At 45.8% G+C, this 16160-nt stretch overlaps 1 protein-coding gene across 11 annotated transcripts in view; it reads left to right on the top strand.

Annotated features, from left to right (window-relative positions):
• Positions 1-13308, top strand: part of USP22 (ubiquitin specific peptidase 22) — a 1065482-nt gene extending 1052174 nt beyond the window's left edge. For 7 of the 11 annotated variants that reach the window (XM_069645753.1, XM_069645752.1, XM_069645751.1 and 4 more), the window contains 2 exons: positions 11169-11318; positions 12381-13266. In XM_069645753.1, the coding sequence (XP_069501854.1) occupies positions 11169-11318; positions 12381-12423 (193 nt within the window). In that variant the 3' untranslated portion in view covers positions 12424-13266. Of the gene's footprint in view, positions 1-11168; positions 11319-12380 lie in introns of all 11 variants that reach the window. The other 4 variants (XM_069645750.1, XM_069645745.1, XM_069645754.1 and 1 more) reach the window with 1 other exon arrangement.
• Positions 13309-16160: the final 2852 nt, after the last annotated feature.

Raw genomic sequence — 16160 nt, 5'->3', positions numbered from 1 at the left:
GCCATTCTTCACCACAACCCGGAGTCGCTGAACTTGCAGGCCTGGCTCCTGCACCACTAGAGTTTGGAGGGTACGACCTCACGGCCGACTGCAGAGAGGTTCTTGCAAAGGCCAGGGCGTCCTCAACTCTCAAGTGCTACGGACATAAATGGAAGAGGTTCTCTGTCTGGTGCCGTGCACAGAAGATTAACCCTCTGCGGATTACGGCCCCTCAAGTACTGTCGCTGGCCAAAGCTGGACTGGCTCACGCCTCCATCAAAATACATCTGGCTGCGATCTCCTGATATACCAGGACGACGGGACGGGCGTCCTTGTGGTCTCATCGCCTGGTGAAAGAATTCATGAAGGGACTATTCCGATCATTCCCGCCGGTGAAGGCTCCTGCCCCGGCGTGGGAGCTTAATGTGGTGCTGACCAAGCTCATGGGGGCCCCATTAGAGCCTATGCATTCGGCACCTTTGAAGTTCCTGTCATGGAAGACAGCTTTCCTCATGGCCATCACCTCCGCACAACGAGTGGGAGAGATCCAGGCCCTATCTTGCAAGCCTCCATACTTGACTTTTCATGACACGAGGGTGGTGCTGAGGACACACCCATCCTTTATGCCCAAGGTGCCGTCGGACTTCCGCCTCAGTGAGCCCTTGGTGTTGCCAGTTTTCTTCCCGTCGCCTTTGTCGCCGGCTGAGAGGACTTTGCACTCGCTGGATGTAGCTAGAGCGCTGAAGTTTTCGGAAGACGTCACAGCTGTTTGTGAACTTTGGGACTGTGAATCAAGGGAAGGCTCTCTCGAAGACTTCCATTTCCAGATGGCTCTCCGGCTGCATCATGCACTGTCACCGGTTGGCAAACCTACAGCTGCCCGGCCGTCCGAGTGCCCATTCGACCAGAGCGATCGCTGCTACCACGGCGTTCCTGTCTGGTGTGCCCCTGCTGAACATCTGCAGGGCTGCGACATGGAGCTCGACGCACACCTTCACAAGATTCTACTGCGTCCATCGGGACTCCAGGGAGGAGTCCAGGGTCGGCCAAGCAGTGCTGCGCAACCTGTTCGCCTAAGGTGAGCCTGGTGAGGAGGTAAGAGTTGCTTAATGTTGAGTTGTTGTATTGCTTAATGTTGAGCCTGTTGCCACCTCCCGTGGTTGTGCATGTGTGTACTGCTATCTATTCTCTTATTCCTGAGCATGTGAATCCATGCCAGACCCCATGCTGGAGAAGGAACAAGTTACTTACCTGTAACTATTGTTCTCCAGCATGGGTCTGGAATGGATTCACATGTGAACCCTCCCGCCTACCCCTCTGCGGCTCTTCACTTGGTCATACTGCCACTTTACGTGCTACCAAATCTGAGGATAGCTGCCGGAGGTGGAGCTTGGGGAGAGGGCAGTCATTGTCTGGGGGCAGTATGACCCAGAGACCAGTGATTGGTTAATACTAAGAAAGACCGATCAGAAACTAAACTGATACTGATTTTTTCCTATACCGAGGATTCCCGGCCTGACGACGGGGAATATTCATGAGCATGTGAATCCATGCCAGACCCATGCTGGAGAACAACAGTTACAGGTAAGTAACTTGTTCCTTGCCTTCGGAGCGAAGCTGTCTTTACGAGTTATATAGTGTCAAATTATTCTTGAGGTAGCTAGGGGCTTTACCATAAAGGCATTTATGCACTAGAGTCAGAGATTTGAACTTTATTCTCTCCTCAACCCTGAGCCAGTGAGGAGATCTGGCCAGGGTGATGTGGTCTCTTCTCCTAAGATGTTTTACAAGCCTCACTGCGTCATTCTGTATGACTTGGCATCTAGCTAGATCTTTGACAGATGCCCCGATCAGAAGGGACTGTGACTCCCCTCTAGCTCTAGTATGAGCTGCGTGTTATCTGCGTAGTTTGTGAAAAACACACCTGTTTTAACCAGGATCTTGGAGTGCGCATATAGATGTTAGAGCATGGACGATAGACTGGCACCCTGGGGTACTCCGAATACGATGGAGCTAGGGTCGGAGAAGCTATTACCCCAATGTACTCTAGCTTGGCGGTCTGAAAGGAAAGAAACAAGCCACTTTAATGCCCTTTCGGAGCAGCCCACGTTGTCTCTCAGTGCTTTTACCAAGAGTTGATGATCAACCAAGTCAAATGCCGCACTTGGGTCCAACAGCATTAGAATCCCTATTTTACCCTTATCTACCAAACTCAACATGTGATTCTGAAGGTCCAACGTAGCCGTCTCCATGCTATGAGAGGCTCTGAAACCAGACTGTTGTTGATGTAGGGAAACATGTTTTTCGACATAATTCTGCAGCTGCTGTGTCGCTATTCTGTCCAAAATTTTAAGAACGAAATTCGAGTTAGTAATAAGACGGAGATTACCTGGGTCCTTGGGGTCTACTCCTACTTTTTTAACCAGCGGAGAGATGGTGACCACCTTTAACTCTTGAGGAACTATGCCTGCGTTAAACTATTATAAGTAAAATGGGAGCGAATTATTCCTTATGTTGAAGAATCATGCTGGGAGGTAACACATTTTCTGCACAGGACGTTGGTTTCATATGACCTAAAACGTCTATTAGCTCAGCTTCAGTAATAGTGTCAAAATTGAAAGTCTCCTGTCCAGGCCCGTTATTTTCTCCTCAAGCACTGCTATCTGGTTCAATGTTATTCTGGCTGTAATTCTGTTTTGTCTATTTTAGCTATGAAGGCGTTTTGCACGATAGCGTAGTCTGCCTTACAAGGAGAAAACGGCAGGGTGAGATTTTTGGGTTTCTCTATACTCTTTACGATATCAGTTTACTGGTCTTATTAGCAGCTGTTTCAATTTCAGCATTGAAAAAGTTGGCCTTGGCTGTTCTGATCTTAACTTTGTACTTCTTATTCACCATCTTCCATTTCGCCTTGTTTTCAGTGGACTCCTCTTGTCTCCACTTTCTTTCCAGGGCTCTTTTTTCAATTTTGGTTGCCTCTAGCTCTGCAGTAAACCATTTCTTGTTTTTTTTGTCTTTCCTGACTAGCTTAGTTTTAAGTGGCGCCACTTTCTTGACTAGCTCTTGAATGTGTGTGGTATATTTCTCTAGCAGTGTCTCGCAGCTATCGTGCTCCTGGAAGGAGAGTAGTATTTTATCTAAGCATGGCTGAAGTTGATCAATATTCAAATTTTAAAAATTTCTGCTAACCACCTGGACATTCCGGTTGATACTGCGACTCATCAGTCAACTCAGACGGCCCCGGTGCAGGATGACCCTCGTCGCACCAGCATGGCCGAGACAAAGATGATACCCGGACATTCTGGAATTGTCAGCGTCCCCGCCAGTCAGGTTTCTGACGGACGCAGATATGCTCGCCAGGGAAAGAGGCACGATTCTGCACCACGACCCAGGGTCGCTGGATTTTCAGGCCTGGCTCCTGCAGCACTAGAATTCCGAGGATACGAGATCCCGGCGGACTGCAAGGAGGTACTTGCCAAGGCCAGGGCTTCTTCTACTCTTAGGTGTTATGGACATAAAAGGCAGAGGTTCACTGTCTGGTGCTGTGCACAGAAGATAAACGCTCTACGGATTACGGCCCCTCAAGTGCTGCCGTACTTGCTGTCTCTGGCCAAGGCGGGGCTAGCATATGCTTCCATCAAGATTCATCTGGCGGCTATCTCCCTCTACACCAGAACTCCAGGGCAATTGTTGCTGTGGTCGCTCCACCTGGTCAAGGAGTTCATTAAAGGACTTTCCGTTCGTTCCGGCCGGTGAAGGCCCCGGGGTGGGAGCTCAATGTGGTGCCGACTAGGCTCATGGGTCCTCCGTTTGAGCCTCTGCATTCGACGCCGCTGAAATTCCTATCGTGGAAAACAGCGTTTCTTGTGGCCATCACCTCTGCACGGCGAGTGGGAGAGATCCAGGCCCTCCCCTGTAAGCCTCCCTACTTAACATTCCATGAAACAACGGTCGTGCTGAGGACACACCCCCTCCTTCATGCCCAAGGTGCCATCAGACTACCATCTCAACGAGCCCTTGGTGTTACCGGTTTTCTTCCTGTCGCTGGCTGAGAGGACTTTGCACTCGCTGGATGTGGATAGAGCGCTGAAGTTCTACATGGACTGCAGAGTTTTCGGAAAACATTACATCTGTTTATGAACTTTGGCCCTGTGAACCAAGGGAAGGCCCCCTCCAAGGCTTCCATTTCCATGTGGCTCTCTGGCTGCATCACCCATTGTCACCGGTTGGCAAACCGACCGTTGCCTGGCCGTCCGAGAGCCCATTCGACCAGAGCGATGGCTGCAACTATGGCATTCCTGTCTGGTGGGCCCCTGCTGGACATTTGCAGGGCTGCTACATGGAGGTCGACACACACCTTCACGAAATTCTACTGCTTCAACCGGGATTCCATGGAGGAGTCCTGAGTCGGCCAAGCAGTGCTGCGCAACCTGTTCGCTTGAAGGTGAGCCTGGTGAGGAGGTAGGAGATGCTTAATGTTGAGATGTTGAAATGCTTAATGTTGAGCCTTGCCACCTCCCGTGGTTGTGCATGTGTGTACCGCTATGTATTCTTTATTCATGAGCATGTGAATCCATGCCAGACCCCATGCTGGAGAAGGAACAAGTTACTTACCTGTAACTGTTGTTCTCCAGCATGGGTCAGGCATGGATACACATGCAAACCCTCCCGCCTGCCCCTCTGCGGCTCTTCTCTTGGTCCTACTGCCACGTTAAGTGCTACCAAATCTGAAGATGGCTGCCAGAGGAGGGGCTTGGGTAGAGGGCAGTTATTGGCTGGGGGCAGTATGACCCAGAGACCAGTGATTGGTTGGGAGAAAGACTGAAGCTGATTTTTTTCCTTTACCGAGGATTCCCAGCCTGACAGGGAATGTTCATGAGCATGTGAATCCATGCTGGAGAACAGTTACAGGTAAGTAACTTGTTCCTTCATAAACATTGTGTTATTCTGGAATTGTTAGTGTTTCTTTTCCCATTCGCACCCTGGGCATGGGATCCAGCCAATCAGGTGGCTAGGAACGTGGGCTTGAACCGCAGTTGTAAGCCTGTGTTCCAAGCCACCTGACAGCCATCTTCCCCCGACGCTCTTTATTCCTCCCCACACTACTTTCCGCTGCGGCAGCCCTCGCCGCCGCTCCTTCCTCTTGGTTTTCCACAGCCGACATGGAAAAGGAAGAGGGACTCCATACGGAGCCCTGCCTTCCCTTTCCATGTCGGCTGTGTTGGTAAAGTATTTTCCTTATTACAACGGAACGCATGCATTGTCCCGTTGTAAGAAGGATAATCATTTTTTTTATTTTTAAGCACCCCGGGTTACTGCTTTGGGAACCCTGGGGTGCTAATGGCCTTATGTGCCACTTCCACAACACCTTTGCTCGGTCTGTTATCTGGGGCCGCAGGCCATTACCCTCCGGTGTTGCCTGTGGAACGGGGTATATAATGCCACATTCTAAAGCAAGGCCACAAGGTCCAGAACAAAAGGGGGAAAACAGAAAAAGATAAATGTCCCGAATTACATGGTGCATGTTTGAAGGTCATGGGACTCTAGCACTCCAAGGGATGCCACGATTTAGCAAGTCCCCAGTTTAATCTCCAACTATCCCTTTAGCTGTGCTAATGTCACCCACGATCTGAAGGGTGATCTGTGACTAGCTTTTTAAATCAGAAGGATCTTTGGACACAGCCTGACCAGAATATTTTAACAAAAGACCTAGGAGACCTGGGGTGTAAAATAAATAGGTTGCTTATGGGTTAGGAACTTTGGTGGAAAAAAATGGACTTGGCAAGCTTAGTCAACGATCTGTCACATGGCATACAGGACTGTTTCAAGAGATTCTGTGGAGCTAGAAACCCACTATGGAATCCTTAAAATCTTGGCTGATGATTTAGTCCCCTTGATCTGGTCAGTTGAACCATTACTAAAAGATAAGCGTAGACTTCAACTTTAAAATGAAAGCTCCATTTGAACCGTAGACTCCGTAGTTGGCGAAGTAGGGTGAACTCTGCACCTACATCTGTGTTTTCAAAGCAGAATACCTGTATGGGCCAAACGGGCTTTAAATTTTGTTTGATATCTCACACTGTATAAGTAGTCTGATGTTATAAAGCTTGTTTTACTGTTTAACGAAAGGATATCTTATTTAGATGGTTCAAAAAGTGTTACATCCCACCAGCATTTACTTTGCTGCAGATCCATCTTGGTGCGTGATGGGCCATGACATACACAAGCTTGACAGGCTTTCACTAGCTTGGAAACTAACAATTAATAAAAACGCAACAGATTGGTTCATAGACAATGTAAATTTAGCTGGTTTTGTGCTGTAAGCTCAAAGTATAGTCTTGTTCCCTAACGGCTCCTTTTTTTGTAAGAGGAAATCTGTTTGAAACAGTTTAGATGTTGCAAGTAATGTAAGCGCAAGTCTGTTTGAAGGCAAAATAAGCTGTATAAACAAGTTTAATTGGCTTCAAAATAGTACAACAAAGTAACAAAAAGAAACATTTAACAGTTTTAAAATCCCAACAATTTTCCAAAACTACTATCTTCATATTCAAGAAACACAATAGTGGAGAAATAGTGTTTTCCTTAACAGAACGAAGGCAAAGAAAAAAGGGCCAGCCTTAAATAGTATCCTACCCACCTCATCCAGTCTACCCAACTGCCTCAATTTCAGTAGTTCCCTCCTCCAAGGGTTCCAGTTTATTGCCCATCATGTGCATTGTTTCACATTGCGGCCAATTAAGTTCACAAATGTAAACATTCCCAGGGTCCAACCTATTTTCTGCCCCATTAGCAGCTAGTCCCCCGCATTCTTCCATAGATGGGGATCTAGTCCACCTCAGATGTTCACCCATGTTATGGGATCTAGCCTCAATTAGTGCCTGGCATTCCATCACAATGTGGAAGAGTGATTCTACTTGTTTCCCGCTCTCGCAGAATCTACAGAAACTGTTTTCTACCCCAGTCTGGTGCCGTCTAAGCTGCATCTCTTGAGTGGGCATAACATTTAGACGACATCGCAAAAGAAGATCCCTATAAAAAGCAGAGGGAATTTTGCATAGGTAGAGTGGCAGATCATTCAGCCTCTTTTTCTACCCACCATCTAAATATCAGTGGATCTTGCTTCACTAGTGTGAATTTAATCAGCTCTCTCGAAGGTCTCCTTGACCTTAAACGGATTTACCTTCAGCAGATCGGAATCCACCCCACAATTGGACAGTATCCCACGTATTTTTACGAACCATACAATCAAAGATTTTTCCTTTCGCATGCTCAAGATTCTCAGTATAGCAAATTCGGGGTCCCCTCTGATATAATGCATTTCCGATAGATTTTCTTCCACGGGACTATGGAGGCCAGTGAAGGTAATTGCAATTCATGACGGATATTGGCTATTGGCAGCGACTTGGGGAGTCTTAATACATTACGCCAAAAGTACCCCTCCATCAGGGGCCACACCTTTCCACTTATATTGAGCAGCGTTTCTGCTCCATACGTGAGGATCTGCATCACCTTCTGCTTGTAAAAGGTGAGAACTGGTATAAACAATCAATCACCATACACCTCATATATAGATCACCTGGGCCTCTCTCCACCTTTTGAAGAAGACATTTCTCTCCTCCTCACTGCTAACACCAAACCAGGATCACAAATCGTCCTAATGGGTGACCTGAACCTAGGCTTCCAGGACCCGAAAGACCTTAAGGCACTAGCCCTCGATAACAGAATATCAGAGCTAGGCTTCCTCCATCGCATCACTGAACCCACACCCAATAAAGGATGAACCCTAGACTGGGTGGCCGACTTCAACTGTAACATAAATATCCTGTCCAACTCACCTTGTGCCTGGTCTGACCATCACCTCATCTTATTTACCATTAAGGAATGCAACCAGCTCACCCATCAGGACCCAGCTGCACCAGTATGCACCAGGAATAATCGCAACATAACTATTGAGAAACTACTGCCCCTACTTCAGCTGATCACCAACCCCACCACTATTCATACTGAACCCACTGTCTTAGTTGACTTACACAACCACCCCTTACTCAATGCCATTAACTTAATAGCACTGCTAAAACTGTGAAAAGCCAAACCCTGTGCACATCTGAACTTGTGGTTCACCCCACACCTTAGATCACTACGCAAACTCAAAAGAAATTCAGAAACTCTCTGGATGAGTCTTCCGTCAGCCTCCAACAAAGATAAACTCATAGCATCCCTCAACTACAAAGAGGCTGTCCTCCAGGCCAAAAAAGACACATACAATGACCGTATCATTCAAGCCAAATCCAGCACCAAAGAACTTTTCAATATACTCGGAGAGTTAGAATCCCCTGCCCCACCACCAGTTACATGCTCTAAAGATACTTACTGGTGCACCAATATTCAGAAAGCTCTATTGGATAAAATAACAATGCTACAAAGTAAAATGGAATCCAAAACATTTAGTCTCCTCACTGCCTCATCTCATCCTACCTCATTTACATCACACCGACTACTCGCAAACTATTTAACTTCTCTCCTCTATTAAAGAGGTTGAGGACATGATCATTAAACTTAAACCTTCAAAATGTCATGAAGACATTTGCCCTGCTCCTTTTATCAAAGAAGCAGGCGAGGAACTGGTCCCATTCATCACCTCCCTTATCAACACCTCATTTGAAACAAGCAATAGTCCCTAACAACTGAAGACACGTGGGTCCTGCCGCTACTAAGAAAGCCCTCCCTAGACCCAAGCATCCCCACGAATTATAGACTAATCACCACTGTACCTTTTTTGTAGTAAATTCTGGCCAGTGCAGCTTACCTGCAGAATCAACATCTAGAAACGAATAACCTTCTTGGTCTCAGGCAGTCGGGCTTTAGACCCAGGCACGGTACGGAAACGGCTCTGATGGACCTCAAGCCACAAATGGAAGACCTAAGTGATAAAGGCAAACTCGCCCTCCTCCTTTTATTAGACCTGTCGGCTGCATTCGACTTCGTAAATCACAAAGTCCTATGCAACCACCTCAGCAGCACATTTCTCAGATAAAGCCAATGCATGGATTAAATTATTCCTTGATAACAGATCCATGAGGGTCTTTGCACCCTCTGCCGAACCAGCACCTATCCCTTGCGGAGTTCCCCAAGGATCTTGCGTTTCTCCACCCATATATAACGTGTTTTCGAAACCTTTGTTCGATGAATTCGACTATTTGGGTGTCACCTACACCAATTACCCTGATGACACTCAAATACTCATCCCTATCACTGGAGACTAAGCAACTGACTCTAAAGTACTTAATGATAACTATCTGACCATACAAGCCTGGATGGCTAAGCATTGACTCAGTCTAAACAATAAGACAGAGTTACTCCTCCTAGGCTCCCAAACAAAACTCAGTAGACTAGATGGATAGTTTAACTCCTTCAACATTGACGGCAATACCATCAAGGTTTCGAAGGACAGGAGAACATTAGGCATCTACATTGATTCCACACTAACCAGACAAATCAACGTGACAGCCTCCTATACAGCAGACACTTGCAAATGAATCACTGCCTGCAGACTGTTCCTGTCCACTTCTAACTGCATAGCCCTAGCTAGTGCATTAGTCCTTTCAAAACTCGACTAGTGCAATGCGTTCTATTTGGGAACTAACCAACAAAACTTTAAAAAAAATGTCGAGTATTAGAGTAACACCATCAGATCAGCGCTGAACATCCCGAGATCCCAACACATCTCTGAAACTAGACGCAATTTGAATTGGCCATCTATCAAAGGATTGCATACAAAACCCTGTCACTCACTCAAGTGCCACGTGACCTCAGCGCCTAGCTGTTTGTCTGACAACTTCTCTCGCAACATCTCAGACCGCACCACCAGATCGGCACAAGGTCATCACCTCAAGATCCCCAGATTCAAACTTCAAAAGGCAGGAGGTAGCAGCTTTCCTGTACTAGCAGCTAAACTGTGGAACACTTTACCTATGACTCTAAGAATAGAACCTACCTACCGGAGATTCAGGAAATATGTAAAAATGTGGCTCCTTGCGCAAGAGACCTAGAAATCTCTCACCGCCTGCTCTTTACCTGTTCTTCACTGTTGCACTTTCTCTGAAATGTATCTTGTTGTATTTCACTAATCTATATGTAACTATGTAACAATGTCTATGTAAGAAATGCGCCCAGATGCCCCAGTGCTTGGTACGCTCTACAAATAAACAAAATGCAAAGATACAAATATACAAGATGCAAAGATACAAATAAATGAAAAGGCCCCATAATGCCTATGGATTGCATTTTTTTTGTTTCTCGGCCAATCCAATTGAGCACTTTGGCTTGTTCTTTATTTTTACTCCCAAATATACAATAGTTTCAACTACTTCTAGCTGACATTCCTTGACCCTCCACGTAAAAGGCATCCTTTTTTTCTTCTAGAAGATGACATGATTAGAACTTAGTGATCAAAAAAACATTGCAGTCTCCTATTTAATTTACTCGTGCTTTCATCTAATGGTTGTTTTTGAGCCAGATCACCATGCCCTCGTTTTCAGGAGATACCCTATACCCCCTATTTAAGTGAAGTGTTGAATTGAGAAATGTGCAATATTTTATATGAATACTTGGAGATAGTTTTGAAAGTGGGTAAATTGGATTTGTACTTCCAGCCCCTTTTCTGTGAATGGATTCCCCTTTGCTCTATTTAAATCCCGGGAGGATAGCTTAGCGGCAACGTGCGCACCTTGGAAGCAAGATGACACGAAGCAACACAGGATCGATCCTCGGGTCCGCTCTTAGAAACCTCTGGGTGTTAAAGCGTGTTATAAATAAGTAACTAAGACCAAAAAAAACAATTACAAGACGAAATAAAAAAACGAACAATTCCTGTAACAGCGCCTCGATGCCCAGAGAGCGCTTTAAAAAAATGCTAAATAAATCACACCATTCATGTCAAAATCCATTATCGCAGTGTTTCCATTCTGCGTTTCCTTTTCGGTCCAGTTTAAAATTTGCAAGTAACTTTTTATAAACTTTGTTTTTTCACTTTTTCACCATTTCTAGGTCTTACTTCATTTGACTCCTGCTCTCCCAGCATTAACCATTACGCACTGCAGTCTTGCCTTCGTTTATCCATGCTAGATCAAGAGTATCAGATTTCTTTTCATGTGGTTTAACTGTTAAATGTGTGTTTTTGTTTTTTATAGGTATTCCCTGTTTGCAGTAGTTAATCACCAAGGAACCTTGGAAAGTGGGCACTATACCAGCTTTATCCGACAACACAAGGACCAGTGGTTTAAATGTGACGATGCCATTATCACCAAGGCTAGCATTAAAGATGTACTAGACAGCGAAGGGTAGGTGGTTAATCTGTTGGGGAATATGCACTTCATATACCAGTCATTTTTAAAAGGTCACCTTCCAGCAGTGTTCCACACATTGTCCCATTCCCATGTACTGTATCCTTAAATATTTTGAAATGCTTATGATTGGAAGGGATAACTGCTAAATGTTCTGCAAAAAAATTAAAAATCGATCTAGTTAAGCAATTGATCAACTGAACTTAATATGATTAGCACCATATACCATTTTAGTTTCAGTATTTTTCTGGTTGTCCTAGTCTGAAAGTAGCAAGTCAAGAGATTGAATGGTCTTTCAAAGCCCAGTGTGTATACTAAGGACTTCCAAAATCAACTTGAAGTGTTGTTTTACCATGAATAACTTTATAACTGTATAACAATTATCTGCATTAAGTATTCACTGTTGGCGGATATTTAGGGCAGGGAGGGAGCCACCTAAACTGCAATACAAACATTTATGACCTAGAGGGAATACTCCTCCTTTTCCCCCACATAGCAGTTTGTGACCCAGATGGCTCATATTTATTTTTAAATCCTGCCTTGTGAATGGTCTCATTTTAGTGTAAGCATTCCCTGGCTAAAGCTTAGGAGTCCAACCTAGGTCAATGTATGACACTCAGTAACCCACACTACTGGTGGTGTTATGCAAGCAAAAGACTTCCACAACTCTACACTGAATAAAAACGTTGTTTCATTTTGATTTGAGCTACTTTTGTCTACATCCACTGCTCTGTATTCAGTAGCAACACTACATTTGGACAATGCAATGGTTTACAAATGGCAACTATAAGGGCAACCACCAAGCTTGGTGGTAGTTCGGCTGTAGATCCTATTAAGAATTTTCTGTTCCAAATTGTGCATGCAGTTTTACATTTAACCGATTAATTGGTGTCCATCCCTGTCCCATTTGGACTTCCATGTAAATAAAGTACATTACTTATTATTTGAGAGGACTGCCGGCCTCTTCCACGGGCATACTTTATGTTGACTAAAATAGTAAGGGAACAGTTTTCATGTTTAAACACAGCTGAGCTCATTCCTTTTCCTTTTTTGTTTCAGGTATTTACTTTTCTATCACAAACAGTTCCTGGAGTACGAGTAGCCTTATCCAGCAATTTGTCAGGATACTAAAGCAAAGTAAAAGCCTTCTGAAAATGACACACATGCCTACCTGAAAAGAATTACAAACATTGAAAATCTAAAACCCAACTGGCACTGAGCTGTAACAGGACCTACTTGACTTTGACGCTTGTCCTGGCAGAATCAGCGGCATGGCAGTCCCAGGTGGACAGGAACGGGCACGCAGGCTACACGCGGTTGCACATGAGTGGAATGGAAGAAAAGAATGACATGGGTGGGGATATGGGAGCTGAGTGACTCTGGCACTGAACATGTGATGTTCCCCTGGGGGGAAAAATGTGGGGCGGGACAGGGAGGCCCTCATCTCCATCAAGCATCTTCTTCATTGGTGCTTCATTCTCCAGTTGACCAGTCGTATAACAGTTACAATAAACACAAACAAAATTCAAGCCCATTTTTTTTTTGTATGCACATGGGTCGGACAAACAGTGGAGAAGACTAAGGTATTACAAGAGACAAAGACTTGAAGTGTCTTTTTATTTGTGAATTTTAGTTATGAAATAAATACAGTATGAAACTATTAGGCTATCTGTTTTTCTCAACCAAAGTGAAAAGGAATCTGTGGATTGTGGAACTGAAGCTACCGCACACAGAGTTTCGTTGTCTGTTGTGCAGTTGACATTATGCCATTGGACTGCTATTGGAGGCATTGGAACATGCTGTTTTCTTTCTGTTTGAGCCCATTTATTTCCATTTTTTTTATGGAAACCTATTTTCATTTTTTCTTTGCACCCCTTTTTCACAAGAATGAAATTCATCAATCTCATCAGTAAAAGAAATGAATTGGCATGTTTATGCTGTAAAAGTGGTCTTGTTTCTTTTGTATTTTAAAGAAATGTCAACAAAACGGGTTTCAAAGGTACTATTTTTCTTTCATACAAATTACTGCAGCTGTTTCTTGAAAATGACTCCATTCAGTTTGAGGTGAGCAACATTTGAAACTGTTAAGTCTCAATTGAGAACAATTTCTATTGTGCATTTACCATGGAACAGTTACAAAGCTGCTAGCAATCAGAAATGTTTTGTTTGAGTCACCAAATGCAACATTGAAAGTAGTTTGAGTAGCGTGCCATCCCAAAAGTTGTTCGAAAATGAACCTGTATTGGTAAAGTGCCTAAAGTACTGTCTGTGTAGTTTCGTTTTTTTTTAATGGACTCCTTTCCAGAGATTCCTCATCTTTGATATCCATCAGCCATCACAGCTGCTCTTCAGAACCTTTTCTGCTGCCACGGCATGCAGCCCGCCTCCCTGTTGGCTTTGCCAGACGCCTGTACGCGCCAGACGCATCTGCGCCTGTAGTTAGAGGCCCATGTCCTCCGACCTTTTTTTCTGCACACTCTGTCCGCTTTAGGAACACTGCTCTTAAACTTTTTCTTGAATCTTCAGCTTCCGTTCCTCATTTTCGTCGCATTGCCGAATCCGATGAAATCCTCTGCTTTCAAACCCTGTGTGGACTGCAGGTTTCAAATGTCAGTTTCAGACCTGCACTGCATTTGCCTTTTACTCCCTGGGCAAAGGCAATTTCACGCAAGACTGTGTGTCGTATCTATCGATGTACTCAGATGTGCTTCGAGAGTGGGAAGCAAAACCTTGTACCTTCACAATGAGAGTGGTGATGAATTGACCCTTTTGTAGCCCCTGGGCGTGGACTGCGTCAGAGGCGTGGTCCCCAGTCTGAAAGGACAGATGAGAGCAAAATATCACAATAGATCAAGATCCCCTGGTGGTTGTTTGTGGCATTACTATTCATCATCGAAGAAAAGGAGCCACCACGCCAAGGATGTCCCGGAGGATGAGACGCCAAGGTTGCTTTCCCCACCCAATCCTCTACTCCCGAGGAATGAGACCATCATGGGAAAGATGCTGGACATCTTCGCCAAGGCCCCCCAGCGGCTTCAGTACTGACTGCTTCAGCCAAGCTGATGGATCTCACCGCGCTCAAACGAGCCACCAGAGAATCCACAAGCAGACGCGACAAGGTCAGGTCTAAAGGTCACACCACTCTGCCTCAGGATGTCTGGCCTCAGGTCCCTCTTTCGCAGTGCCAGCGACTCATTTCCTGTTCCTCAGGATAGCATGAATGTGGAGGGCTTTTATGACTAGTAGGGGAACCCAGTCCCATTCAGGCTTTAGCCTCTCTACCCTACCGAAGTCTGGGACTTCCCGGAGGAGTTTTAAGGGGAACAAGGGGATGTGGTGGACCTTGCACCCAATTTGCAGGATACAAGTGGCCTGGGTACCTCACCAGCGTCTGATGGCGAATGTGGTCGGCACCTTAAGGCAGTCTGCCCCTTCACAACACGAAGATTCATTATGATCTTACTGACATCCTGGACGAGGGTCCAAAGGACACTATTGCCTTTCAATCGGGCAATAAAGGGACCAGTGCTGGGACTATGGGCCAATCTGACTTCAGTTCTCAGTGGCCCGCAAGCTGGCGAAAAAGCATAGGTTGGCACCCTCAGAGCCCATGTTCTTTTCTGCCCATACTTCCTGAGAAAGCTTGGTGGCCCAGGCTTCTAGGGCAAACATTAAGACCACTTCTTTCCTATCTTTGCACCCTGACTGAGTGAAAGAGACTGGATGCATGGGGTAAGATCATCTTTGGTTTTTCGAGCCTTGGTCTCCGGTGTATAAATTCCTCTTGTGCTCTTTTCAAGTTCTCCTTTGGCCTGTGGTAGACCATGGCAGGCATTGGAGCACATCCCTAATAGGGAAGTGCGTGACGGCTTGAGGCCCTTATCAAGGGTGACAAGGAAACCTCCCGTCGGATACTGCAGTCTGATCTGTATACTGCAGATTGCGTGGCAAGAATGATGGCCATGGGCACCGTCTTGCACAGGTTGTCTTGGCTGAGGACATCCAGGTTTGCGACTGATGTTAGGAAAAGCTTCTGGATATGCCCTCCGATGAATGCGCTTATTCGGCACCAAGGCTAATTAATTTACTTACAGAAGTTCCCAGACTCTAAGGCTACCATTAAGTCGCTGGGGCTCGCAGTGCAGCAGCAGTGACCTGCGATCACTGTGGGCAGTGGGTGAGGTGTTTTCACCCCTTTGCCACTTATGCCCAAAGAGTTAGTGGCCAAGTCCCAACAGGCAAGCAAGGGCAGCATCGTCCCGACAGGTGTAGGGACTGGGGTGCGCCCAGAGGAGGAGCTGCGACCTCCACAGGCCGTGGCACAAAGCCTGTCTGAAATGCACGTCCTCCTACAGTCCTTTGTGGGAGGCAGCATTTCCCTGTTTAGGAAAGAATGGAAAGATACCACTGCCAATGCCTGGACCTTACATGTCATACAGCAGAGCTAGTGCCTCCCTATTGCCCTTCGTCCTCCTGACCATCCCCCAAGTCACCAACCCTTGTCTCCGGAAATTACCCTGCTGGACTAGACCTGCCAGCTTATGACGAAAGGGGCCACAGAGCTGGTTCCTTGCTCGGAACGAGGCATATTTTACTCAACCTATTGCCTTGTGTTGAAGAGATGGCAGTATGAAACCATCCTGGATCTGCAGCTTCGGAACTTGTCCTTGAAAAAGAACAAGTTCAAGATGGTCACTCTGACCCACATCCTCCAGGCCCTGGACCTAAATGACTGGCTAGTTTCCCTGGATCTCCAGGATGCTTACTTCCATGTGACCATTCACAAGAGGCAGAGGAAGTACCTGAGATTCAAAGCAGGGGAATGGTCACTACCAGTTC

The sequence above is a fragment of the Ambystoma mexicanum genome, chromosome 2p, assembly GCF_040938575.1.
Source record: "Ambystoma mexicanum isolate Mex_15411 chromosome 2p, UKY_AmexF1_1, whole genome shotgun sequence".
Lineage (NCBI taxonomy): Eukaryota > Metazoa > Chordata > Amphibia > Caudata > Ambystomatidae > Ambystoma > Ambystoma mexicanum.
Note: the sequence above shows the minus strand (reverse complement) of the source record. Positions and strands in the feature narration are given on the sequence as shown.